Genomic DNA, 13,206 nt, shown 5'->3' with positions numbered 1-13,206 from the left:
GGTTAGAGAGTTTGACTCCTAACACTAAGGTTATGGGTTTGAGTCTCAGGCCGGCAATACCACGACTGAGGTGCCCTTTTGCAAGGCACCGAACCCCCAGCTGCTCCCCGGGTGCCGCAGCATAAATGGCTGCCCACTGCTCCGGGTGTGTGTTCACAGTGTGTGTGTGTTTACTGCTGTGTGTAGGCACTTTGGATGGGTTAAATCAGGGTTATTCAGTTAGTTTCATTTGAATGAATGTAGAAACAACATAAAGATGGTATATTTTTAATATTTAATGACATCTCTTTACAAAGTCTTATTAACAATTTTTTTGATAATACTGCTGATGATGTCTCTAATAAACGCATGTTCCTCTCAATTTTAGCCATTAATTATAGCCATTCAGCATTAAAGTTTGTGTTATTTTTTTTAAACATTTATCTAGGCTCTGAAAATTAAAAAAAAAAAAAAAAATTAATTGAATGTAAAACAATCTTCACAAACTATGAATTTTATATGCATAAACTATATAGATTAATCTTTTTTCAAACAACAAAAGTTAATCAGCGACTAGAACAGTCGAGTGATTTCTTTTTCATTTCCGTGATTTCCATCAATGACAGACTTCAGCAAGTTTCACTTTAAAAGCAATGCTGTCTCTTTAAAATCTGATGTGCGTGAGGTATTTCTGACACATATCAGGTTTTCTCCCAGCTTTTTACGATTATTTTGGACTTTATAACTCATTTAAGGCATATTATTATTGTGTATTTTGACATAATTGTGTGTGTTTTTGTCATTTGAAGTGCTACTGGCACACTTGTCTGAAGCACTAGCCAGCATATATTTTCAGCCAAACGTGCAGACTTTCAAACTATACTGCATTTGATAATCACCTTCGTCCAGTCTGCGCTATTTCTGCGTTATGACCAATAACATTGTCTTAATACTCGTTTTAAACTAGAGTTGTGGATATCTCATAACTCCCTCTCACAAACTCTTGTCAACACTGCCATCTATTGATGTTGCGCTTTCTGGTAGATTTTAGTTGTTGCCAGGTTTTCACAAGAAAACCCGCCCAACGCTACTCAAAACAAGCCCAAAACTAGCCCAATCGCGTTTCGAGGGGGTCCCCAGTTAAAAATCAAATTTTTTTTGTGGGGTTCCCCTGCTTAAATTCACATTCCAGGGGATAAATACCATGTTATTGGAGTAGCTTCAAAATTTTTTTGTGGGGTTCAACTTTTTGAATCATTGTTAAAGTAGCCCAATTAAGCGGGAAAACCGCAGACTTGGCACTGTTGGCATCTCTTCCTTTTCTTCTTCGGCTGGCCCGGGCCAGTGTTGCCACCTTGTGGACAAATTAACTTAATTAGTGCAAACACAATTCAAGGCATATATGCGATCTGCACGTACTCTTCTAATTTTGTCTCTTGTTACCAGACACTCTCGTTTCCGTGGCTCCTATGTCATTCAAGGACTGAAGGCTATTGGGGAGAAAGATGTGATTTTTCACCAAGGACTTCACAATGTAAGTATCACTTTAAAACGTGAAAACTTTTTCAAATTGTAAAGGTCTACAAAAAAAAAAAAAACATTTGACCACCTCAGTTTTATTAACTTTTTTTTTTGTCTTAAATCTAAAGTTTAAGAACTATTCTCATGATGTGGGTAAGCCCACGAGGCGTGTACCTAAACGCAAACAGATGGCTCAAGACTCAGAGAACCAACGACGCTCAGCGTTGAATGTTCGTCTCTTCCTGCGTGAGTTCTGCATCGACTTTTTGGAGAACTGCTATAATCGACTTATGTACCTTGTGAAGGTGAATAAGACCACATCTATATCACTGAAACTCAAATGTCTCTGTCTAGATGAGTTTTCCCCATCATATACCTTGTTTTTTGAGCAGGAGGGGTTGATCCGTGAACGGGCCCAGCAGCATGATGAGACATACTATCTTTGGGCTATAACATTCTTCATGGCCTTTAACCGTCATCAGAACTTCAGACCGGATGTGGTGTCTGAGACCATATCCAACCGCACCTTTCATTTCATTGAGAAGAACATCACCAACTACTATGAGATGATGCTCACTGACCGGAAAGATGCCACATCATGGTCTCGCAGGTTGGATTTGTAATTTCTGATGGTTAAAGCTTTTTCTGAGAACTGTGAACTATGTTGTTGCTTAAATTGGAAAAAAGTGAACTGAACTGAGCAATAGGAAACTGCCTATTTGTCATTTGTGATTAAAAATTGCTATTAAAAAATTTCTTCTTTTTATTTTCCCCTAACATAACTTTCATGTAAGAAACTAAGTCTTGTTGAACCAATAAGAACCAACATCTTCATATTTGACCATTTAAAAAAAGTTAATATAGCTTAGTGAAGCAAAGCCCACTTAATATTAATGGTAATATTTTTTAGTGGTGTTTCAGTCGTTAATGTTAGTTAATGTATTAATTAACATGAACAAACAATAAACAATACATTTATTACTGTATTTATTAATCTTCGTTGATGTTAATGAAAATACAGTTATTCATTGTTAGTTCATGCTAATTCACAGTGCATTAACTAATGTTAACAAGCACAACTTTTGATTTGAATAATGCATGAGTAAATGTTGAAATTAACATTAACTAAGATTAATAAATGCTGTAGAAGGATTGTTCTTGCTTAGTTCATGTTAACTAAAGTAGTTAACTAACATTATCTAATGGAACCTTATTCTAAAGTATTACCATATTAATCGATTATTTTCTGTCTCCAGGATGCACTTGGCTCTGAAGGCGTATCAGGAACTGCTGCTGACAGTAAATGAAATGGATCGCTCAAAGGATGTAAACATCCAACACAGTTCCAATGTCATAAAGAGTACGTTTTTTTTTTTTCACTTTATTTTTTTACTTATCTCTCTCTGCTTATTTTAAAATAATAGATTTGATCATTGCCACAGTTAGAAATGTTTCTTTTTCCTCTGAGTTTCGTTTTAATATTAAGGTAGTATACCCATATTTCTGTTCCTCATCTGTCACTTGTTTGTTTTTGGTTGGTGCAGGTAATATCTTTTATCTGATGGAGTTCAGGGAGATTTTTCTGACTCTCCTACGTAAATATGATGAGCGAATGCAGCCACGCTCATTTCTCAGAGATCTGGTGGAGTCCACACATCTGTTTCTGAAGATGCTGGAGAGATTCTGCAAGGGTCGAAACAGTCTGGTAGTACAGGTGAGAACTGAGACTGAAGAAAGAAAGTCGTGACATTTGCCAGGTATGGTAACCCATACTCGGAATTGGTGCTCTGCATTTAACCCATGCAAGTGCACACACACAGCAGTGAGCAGGGAACACACACCCGGAGCAGTGGGCAGCCATTTTGCTCCAGCGTCCGGGGAGCAATTGGGGGTTCAGTTCATTTATGTATCTTACATGTACTAATCTACTGATCTATACTTTTATATAGCCTTTCAACTTTTCTCTCTTATTTTATCAAAATGTGCTTTTTACCTTGCCATCACTAACATTTTCAACACCATCAGACACCGAAAACACAAATTGATTTTCACTCACATTATGCAAGACCTATAAGAAGTATAGTAAACACTACTTTTTACCAATGCAGACAGGGGCCACAAAAAAAAAAAAAAAAAAAAAAAACCTTTCAATTTGTATAAATATATTTATTATAAAGATTTCCATCTGTGTTTCTTGAATTGGACTGTGTAATATAACTTTAACTTTATCTTTAACAGCAATCAAGATGTTTTTAACATTTCAAAACATTCTCATGTTAGCAGACAGATTACATTTTCACATATGACCAATAATTCCTCAACAAATAAAAATTGTAATGAAATATCCTCCAAAAATATAAAATATAATATATTAGGGATGTCCCGATACCACTTTTTCACTTCTGATACCGATGCCGCAGTTTTGGCTATTTGCCGATTCAGATATCAATCCGATATTTTTATTTTATTCTTGAACTAATAATAATAATAAAATAAATGGAAGCACTTTGCTCAATTAGCCACCTAAAAACATCTCACTCAAATGGAGAACAAATACTTCTCCAGTATATAGTCCACAACAACAGTTGATTATGAAAGACTGCCACACCATTATTCAAACACTACAAAAATAAATATAAATAAATAAATAAAAATACAGGTATTTCAGTACTTAAAGCTACCAACAGGTTTAAAGTTAAAACAATTTAAACAGCAGCATTCAGCATTGTAAACAAATAAATACAAAACTATCAACAAAAAGGCACTGAAAGACATGATTACATTCCAAATAAATAACATAACATTGACAAACAGTTTAAACCTTACCTTGAGCTTAAACAGTTTAAACCTCAACCTTGACCTCACTGACCTAGCAGCATTATTTTTAACACTTATAAAAATAAAAAATCACTTTCACAGGTGCCGTTTCTCTGTAACAAAGCTCTTGAACATGTTTTATGCTTGCTCAAATAACCATGAGGGGCAGATTCTTCTTCAGGAAGATTAGTTTTTCAGCGGTCTCCGACGTCAGCCTGCTCCTCCTTTCATCAATAACATTTGAGGCTGTGCTAAAGAGCCTCTCACTCTCTACACTTGGGCTGGGAGCACAGATCAACTTAGCTGCCGTGGCTGCCAGGGAGGGCAGTCTAAGGGATTGTCCGACCGTGGAATATTTGCCTCACTGAGGTAGGTCTCCACTTAAATTTGTGCACTTGTGGTTATCTTAGGAACAGGTAATACTTGGCTCTCCTCCAGGATTTCATGAAAGATGCTGCCAAGGCTGCTGGTAATTGTGCCTAACGCCTCCATCCGTGGAGTTTTGATTCATGTTTTCCTCTCCAATCAGTGCCTTTGAAACGCAAATTGTCCAAACCGTGGATAACTCCAGCTATCATAAAGTCCCTGAAAATCAAAAATAGATTATATAAAAAATGTCTTCTTTGTCCTACTCCATTTAATCTGTTGCAATTTAAAAAATACAGAAACAGATTAAATCATGATATAAGAGGAGCAAAAACCCACTATTACAATAAGAAATTAGTTGAACATAAAAATAATGCAGCTTCCTTGTGGAGAACAATCAATTGTATTCTCAACAAAAAAATTCTAAAAAGCAGTTACCAAATGCATTTAAGATTGGCGATACTATTGTTTCAGATTCGCAATTAATTGCTTAAAGATTTAATGCCTTTTTTTCTGATGTAGGTCCAACATTAGCTTCTAAAATTCCATCTAGTCATTTTGGACCACTAGAATATATGAATTTGCCAATTTCTGAGGCTTTTAACTTTACATCGGTTACCGAAGAAGAGATCAGAGATATAATTATCAATTTAAAAGACTGTTCACCCGGACATGATATGATTGAAAGTAAATTATTAAAAGTTATTTACCCTGATATCATTATGCCATTACTCCATATTTTTAATCTTTCCCTAGACCAAGGAATTGTGCCTGTAGAGTTGAAAATGGCAAAAATTACACCAGTTTATAGATCATGCTATTTTTAACAATTATAGACCAATTTCTGTGTTATCAGTCCTGTCCAAAATTATTGAAAAACTTGTTTATGCAAGACTAATCCAACATTTGGACAAAAATAATATTTTATATGTACACCAATATGGTTTTAGGAAACACCATTCCACTTATATGGCACTTGTCCATTTTTTGACTGAGCTGTACAAAGCAAAAGATAGAAAACTATAGGTATTTTTTTGGATCTCTCAAAAGCATTTGATACCGTTAACCATTTCATTCTGTTAAAAAAAACTTTCGTATTACAGTATACGGAATAAATCACTACTCTTGGTTCACTAGTTATTTTTCAGATCGGTATCAAACTGTCAACTATAATGGGACAGAATCCCCTGCCCTTCCTCTACAGTGTGGTTTACCACAGGGATCCATCTTGGGTCCCTTGTTATTTTTATTATATGTTAATGACCTCCCAAATGTCTCCAATAAACTCTCTAAAATTTTATTTGCAGACGATACAAGTGTATTTTACTACCATAAAAACCCTGAAATTTTAATAAAAGTAGTTAATGAAGAACTTGATAAGTTATCTACTTGGTTCAAGTCAAACAAACTGTCACTAAACATAAAAAAAAAGTTATATATTGTTATATATATAAAAATTTTATATTGTTCGGTACCAAGTCTGATTCACTTAATTCCTCAATGAAAATTCAAATTGATGATATCTCCATTAACAATGTTAGATCTGCTCGTTTCCTCGGTGTTATACTAGATGACTCTTTATCTTGGAAACCACACATTAGTGCCACAAGTACAAAAATATCCAAAGTAGTTGGTATATTAGGTAAAATACGGCACCTGATTAACAAAAAGTTTCAGTCATGTTGTATTACTCAATGTTGTACCCATATATAAATTACTGCAATGTTGGGCTAGTACCCACCCAACTAAACTGGAATCTATTTTTCGACTTCAGAAGCGAGCTTTAAGAATAATATTTTGTGTAAATCGTAGTCACCCTTCCCAATCACTGTTTACTCAGGCAAGTATTCTTACTGTTTATCAAGTAAATCAACTTCAAATTGCTTTATTCGTTTATAGTTCTATAACAGTTATTTCCCCAGCATCTTTGTAATATTTTTATTTTTAATAATGAATTTCATCAGTATCCAACTCGTAGTGGTTGTCTTATCAGGCCTCCCTACTCTCGTACGACTCAAACACAGTTTAGTGTATTATATAGAGGGTCAAAGGTATGGAACAGTCTTCCCACATCACTTATTGAGGTTTCTAAAGAACAGTTTAAACAGAGAGTAAAATTGTTATTAAGTTGTTTGAATTTTCCTTATGGGTTTGTGTATTAATCCCAATTTTACACTGTTTGATAAAATGTTTTAGAATATGTTTTTAATTTATTAATAAAATTTTCTATGGATATTGCCACCAATTAAGCCCCTTGAGGGTTTTTCGACAATTCTCCATCACATTTTTTTGTGAAAGGTATAATATTGTGTTTTATGCTTTGGTAGTGAAAATAAAATAAATCAAATCAAGTGTAAAATTCTGACAAAATCTGATTTCTTGATGATTTTATATTTTATATTAGTGTTTTTATCATTTTAAAATATAGAGAAAAAGTAGAAATTGATGACTAATAAGCCAATAAGTGCTGCTCTGCTGCTGTCTACTGGTTATAATTGTGATTTGATGTATTTTTTTTTTTACATTTTACTGGAAATAGTTGTTTGAAATGCTTGAAAGTCATTGAAAATTGCTTGAATTTCTCTCTCAAAAGGTTGTACAAATGCTGAAATGTAATGCATTCGTCTACCACAACACCATGGTTACAGTTTATAACAGATTTCTCTGCAGAATTTGAATGCTTCTCAGTAAATCTCACAGCAACCTTGTCATTGTGCGGCGAATTCAAACCCTTCTCACTGGATCTCGCAGCACTGTTGCATCTGTGCAGTAACAGCGTCACAAAATCAACTTTGGCTCCCGATTAAAGCTCGGACAAGATTGTTTGCGTCACTGAAACGTAGCATGGTTTAGTTTCGCTGTTTATGCGTTTGATGTTTTCTTTGCGCAAAAGAAATGGCAGCGCGTATGAGTTGGGCAACGCGGTAGTTGCACCAGTGTGACTGCTCACAAAAATTGGTCGCACCGGCAGAAAAAATGGTCACAAAATGTGCCCATTTGGTTGCAGTCTGGAGCCCTGTATAGGGCCCTCCAATCGAATCGGATCGTGAGTTGAGTGAATCGTTACATCCCTACACAGCACGTTTACATGTTTAAAAAAAAAAAAAAGAACAACAGATGTTTACAAATCTCTATCTTTCTATCTATCATTTATTTTTTGTTTTGGTAGTAGTGTTGAAATTTGAAATTTTACTTCCAAGGATTGTACAAAAAATATATTTGTTTTTGTGATGTTTAGAAAAAAAGAGTGAAACGAAGGAAACGTAGCCAGAAGACCCTTCAGACAGAACCCACACCTGAAGACCTGGAGCAGACATGGCAAATTGTGTCTCAAGAACTCAGAGAATCTGGCTTTCAGGTAAGTTATAGAAAATCAGTAACAGAAAGAAAAAGGGGATGATATTTAGGGGTATTTTCTCCTGATAGCCCCGAAAAGAGAGCATCGTTTTGAGCAGTACAGATAAGAGCAATACATCAATCGAAATCTGTGTCTCTTTTTTTTGTATACAGACATAATAACAACAAAAACTCTTATAAAATAAAGATAACAAACAAGGAGTGCTGTCTGCAGCCTTTGTCTGCGCTGATCTTCAGTTACAGGTCATTAAAAGAACTGTAACTCCGTGAATACTCAACGAAGAGACATGAGAGAGAATCTATAGAAAGCCTGACATGTCTACTTTTTTAAACTAAACAAGTGCTGCTGAAAACAAATATTCTGTGATAAAGTATCCATATGAAAAACAACGCGATGTCCGTTTTTCACGTCTCCCTTCATTTTTCTTCTAATGCGACCACGCCCCCCGCGCCGAGCGCGCTTTTGGAGAACAAATGTTTCACTTAAGCGCGCGGCTTTTGAATACGCCCACACAACAGAAACAACGCAGCGAACTGTTCTTCAAGTTTTTTTTATTTTTACTGTTTGCTTCGCGATGAGAGGAATAAGAGATAATTCACCCCAAAAATATGTGATGTGGTGAGGATTTGAGATTTGGATTTCCTCAGAAACAAGAATGAAGCACTTTACTCAGCAGAGATCATAAACATGAGTAAGTCTCTTTTTTATTTATTTACATACTTGTACTTGACGGGTTTTACAGTAAACATTTTACTAGTTAGACTTTTCCCAAAGACTTTTTCCAAACTACAATTCTGACTAAATGTAATCAAGTGAAATATTATGAAGTTTCAATATAATACTATACCATTCAAAATGTAACAATAAATGTAACTGTAACAAAATGTAACAATTGCTTTCTTTCAATTTTATCCCCCTAAAAAACCTGAAAAAAAAATTCTCAGCTCTTTTCAACATAAATAATAATAATAATAATAATGATAATAATACAATGTTTTTTTTTTTTTTTTTTTGTAGAAAATAAGATTGTTAAAGGATTTCTGAAGGATAGTGTGATGGAGTAATGATGCAAAAAATTCAGTTTGTGATCAGTTTTGATTGTCCCTAATACACTGTTTAACTGCACTCACAAGTGAATATTAAATTATGTTGTGGGATAATTAAATATATTCTAAATAAACTACAAACATAAAATTATATACATTTATTTGGTGACACAGCTGACTGAATGGCTCATTATGCAGCTCATTATGCAGCCTTTGTCTTCTCAGGTGTGAATTCATGATAGTTGACGCCTACTCGCATATGACTTTTACCAACAAAAAAAAGTGTCTTAGAAAATTTAAATCAATATATTGTTTTCTGTAAGTGAGTAAACAAGATGATTTTCACATCATTTAGAAAAAAAAAAATTCTAGGCTACAAGCTCCAGTTCTCAAAATTCCTTGGGAACCAATTTTCTGTATGTGTTTTATTGCCTTTTTCAAGTGATTTAACATTTTTAGTTTTCACTAACCACGCATACATTTTTTTTTCTCAAAAAACACACAATCATGTACATACATGCTGCTCACATATTATTATAGCCTAGTTTGTGCTGATTACAGTGAGATTAGACTTTAGCCATTTAGATATTATAAGAAACTGAAAAAAAAGCACAAATGTCAGGGCATGACAAAACTTCTCCAGGCCCCAAAAATTAGACTGAGCAGTGGGTTTATGATAAATGTGCATAAATACATAGTGGAAACTGTAAAAAATATGTAATTTTAAAGGGATAGGGAAATGTGACTTACTGTTATATTTGGGACATGGACTATCTATGATAAATGTGCATAATAGTGACTGTAAAATATGTATTTTAGGGATGGAAATGACTTATTTATATTTGGGACATGGTAATTGCGCCAATTAAAAGGATGTAAAAGTTGTCATTATTTTACCTTCCATGATCATTCACACTTGATCTGGTGCAGTACTGAGACTATCAAATCAAGCACTTCGTAATCACAGGTAAACTGTCTGATCAGTCAGATGTTTGTCATGAGAAGTGTTCCACAAAACAGCTATGGTTTGCAGAGAGTTATAAGAGTTGATGTTACAAATACATCTTTTGAATATAGTATGTGAACTCATTGCCCCGTAAGCTGGGAGAGCTTAGTTTTCCCTCCTCAATAAGTTTTGTCAGTTGTTTTGTTTATTGGTCTAATTCTTGTTTCTTGGGTTGCATTGGTTAGTCACTCAGTTAATTATCTTGTGCTTCGTTCCCACCCTTCTGAATTATGTTGTATTGATAAGGATCTGTCACAAAGTGGATCTGTTTAGTTGTGCTATCTTACAATCAATATAGGCCTATAGTAAATGTAAGTTAAAGTGTCGCTGATGTAACTGGTTAAAATTTGGAGTGGCGATGAGGTCTTAAAATGTATGGAAAGAGTCTTAAAATAGTCTTGCAAAACCCAGAGCACTAATTGTGAGGGTGATGTCTCATTACAGGGAGGCTTCAGGTGGTTCTAGTTCTGAAAGCAAGACAGAGGAGGAGGAAAACACAAGAGAAATTAAGTGATGCTCCATTGCATATCAGCAGGGCTTAAAGTTCTCCGGCACCATGCCGGATCTCCGGTTCTGTAGGGATAAAAAAAAAAGATAGTTGTCCTACATTTAAAAACACTTGTTGATACCGAGCGGCAACCTCGTGCTCTTTCTCGTGAAGCCAATAAGGAAGTGACTAAAACTGTAATTCATCGACTGGCCGCTTGAGGCTACTGCAGAAGGGAGTCAGTCCCATAGACTCCCCATGTTAAAATGCCCAACTTTACAGCAGAAAAAACATGTTTACAGCCTGGTGCAAAAAAATATTTTGGTCTATATAGCTAATTTTGCCCTTCATGACAACTGTGAGTGGGGTGAATTTTTTATAACTCATCTGTTTAAATTATATTAACCCTTAAAGTTCTGCATAATTAAGGGCGTGGCCACGTGAGTGACAGGTGGATTGCCGCTGCTGACAATGCCATAGCACTAGGTGGGCGTGGCTTCAGCAACCAGCTCCCGCCTTTTTGCCCATTTTCGATTATCCAGGAGAGTCGCGCAGTGACGCGTTGCCAAGATGGCGATGGCCCGCTCTGCACACTTTGTGCTTCAAAACCGCTCTTGAGGAGTCTATGGGTGACGTCACGGACAGTCTATGGTTGATACACAGCTTTCACTCTCAACCAAACTACCATGACCAGCCAATCAGAAGTTTTTGCTCTTAACACGAGATGTGCATAATAGTAGGCTATCCAGCTGTAGAGTCGCAGCTGATGAATGGAAAAGAAGCCTGGGTCTAGAGTGAGACACACTGAAAAAGCTGCAAGGCACAATGATCAAAGATTTTCATCTAGCGTCATATTTACATAGAAAAGCTATTTTAAAAAGCAGCAGAGCTCAACAGCAGCTCAGAGTAATCACGTCATCTCCATAAAACGATCTGATTGCCAGAATGCATTTACCTGTATTTTTTAAAAGGTCCTGTTCACACATGATCTCCTAACGGTAATTTACCAGTAAAGACTGTATGTGTGAAAGGGGCTAAACTCTTTCTCTGCATATGCAGTGAGTTTGGGTTGCTTAACGTTCATCTGGGAAAACTCACTTGATTTGTAACGTTAATCATTTAAACCTATGTCAACACAGGAGAATACATTAACATGTTTCTAAATATGCAATTTATTGTACATCATGATTTCAAAATGTGGTCAGATATTAAAATGGATTTAAGCGTCATTGAATCACATGAAACATCACCAGGCCATTGGCGCCCTCTGCAGGTATTTGTTATTATATAAGCATATTACATGTATTAATGTATTTAACAGTGTTGCTCAATGAAACAATGTACTTGGTTTTGATACTTTATTTGAGGCCAATTATTATTGCCTCTTCACTATTTTATATATAAATATAGTCATATTAAAGCCTGTTTTGACTTATCAGATTATAAAATATCAGATTATTCACTTAGTAATAATCAGTAGATTACTTGATTAGCAAAATAAGCATTAGTTAATCCCTAGATTAGTTAAAACATTTCAAAATGCAATTGCATTTTTACTTTTTGTGATTAAAAGACAAAAAGTAAAATATAAAATAATATAATAATTAAAACTTTCAAATATTTTGTCATTTGAAAGTTTCTTAAAGTATTGAAACGTTGTCTCATTCTAGTGAACCAAGTATCTGCATTTTGTCTCAACTAAGTGCATTGTCACACCCCTATTGTTTCCAATATATTTCCAAGGGTATGATATAGCTTTCATTCTTCAGGTCAATCATATGTTCATGAGAGGGGAAAAAAAACTGTTTGAATAAGGAAAGCGATAAATTTGCAATAGTATCTTTTCCAATGTTGAAGTTGCCACAGTCATTGCATTCTTTGGATATGCTGCATTTTATTTGTACAATTTTGTTTTATTAGTTTATTTATTAGAATTTGAAAGATAATAACAATATTGATTGATAAGTGAGATCTTATTTTAGTCCTTGAAAACCAAAAAAGTAGTGAAAGTTCTTGAATTTTATTTAGCAGTATCTGTACGAACCCGGTTTAAGTTACCAGTTCTTGAACCATTTTAATGTTTTTTTTGTTGTTGTTGTTAATTGAACTGAACTGTAGTTTTCTGTAGTAAACTGGCAGATACGTTACTAGTTAGTTTAAAGGAAAATCATTTTCAAATAATAATCTGTTTTTTTTTTTGTTTTTTTTATAAATAACCCTGTGTATGTGTCCGCCCCCACAATCCCCAACCCCCGGAAATACGTCCCCAATTCAGTTGTCTGAAGGAGACATAAACAGGCAGGCTAAAGGCATGACAAGGTGACGCACTGACTCGTTCCCTTTTGGGGAACTATGGTTACATGGGTAACCCAAGACATTCCCCTTCTAGGGAACGCAACGCTGCATCCCTCTAGTGGACACTTTGGGGAATTAAATCCAATCACACCATGTGGAGATGCATGCCAGCCCTGCCTGGTGGGAGCACCAAAGGAAGTGATATACCAAACTCTCCTAAGAAAGGGGCCAAGCCACTGACATCCTAGGCCGCTTACATAAGCTGGCCGAAATGAGGGAACCGAATCCAGGTAAACACACACACAGCTATCCTCAGATAGCTATGCTATGT

The 13,206-nt window shown here is 35.3% G+C and overlaps 1 protein-coding gene across 1 annotated transcript in view; it reads left to right on the top strand.

Moving 5' to 3' along the window:
* timeless (timeless circadian clock) overlaps positions 1-13,206 on the top strand; it is a 75,309-nt gene that overhangs the window by 22,054 nt on the left and 40,049 nt on the right. Inside the window, exons 9-14 of the mRNA XM_042765944.1 lie at positions 1,426-1,513; positions 1,629-1,805; positions 1,893-2,110; positions 2,757-2,860; positions 3,045-3,214; positions 7,922-8,041. Of these exons, the coding sequence (XP_042621878.1) occupies positions 1,426-1,513; positions 1,629-1,805; positions 1,893-2,110; positions 2,757-2,860; positions 3,045-3,214; positions 7,922-8,041 (877 nt within the window). The remainder of the gene's footprint in view (positions 1-1,425; positions 1,514-1,628; positions 1,806-1,892; positions 2,111-2,756; positions 2,861-3,044; positions 3,215-7,921; positions 8,042-13,206) is intronic.

Source organism: Cyprinus carpio, chromosome A11 (assembly GCF_018340385.1).
Source record: "Cyprinus carpio isolate SPL01 chromosome A11, ASM1834038v1, whole genome shotgun sequence".
Taxonomy (NCBI): Eukaryota; Metazoa; Chordata; class Actinopteri; order Cypriniformes; family Cyprinidae; genus Cyprinus; species Cyprinus carpio.
Note: the sequence above shows the minus strand (reverse complement) of the source record. Positions and strands in the feature narration are given on the sequence as shown.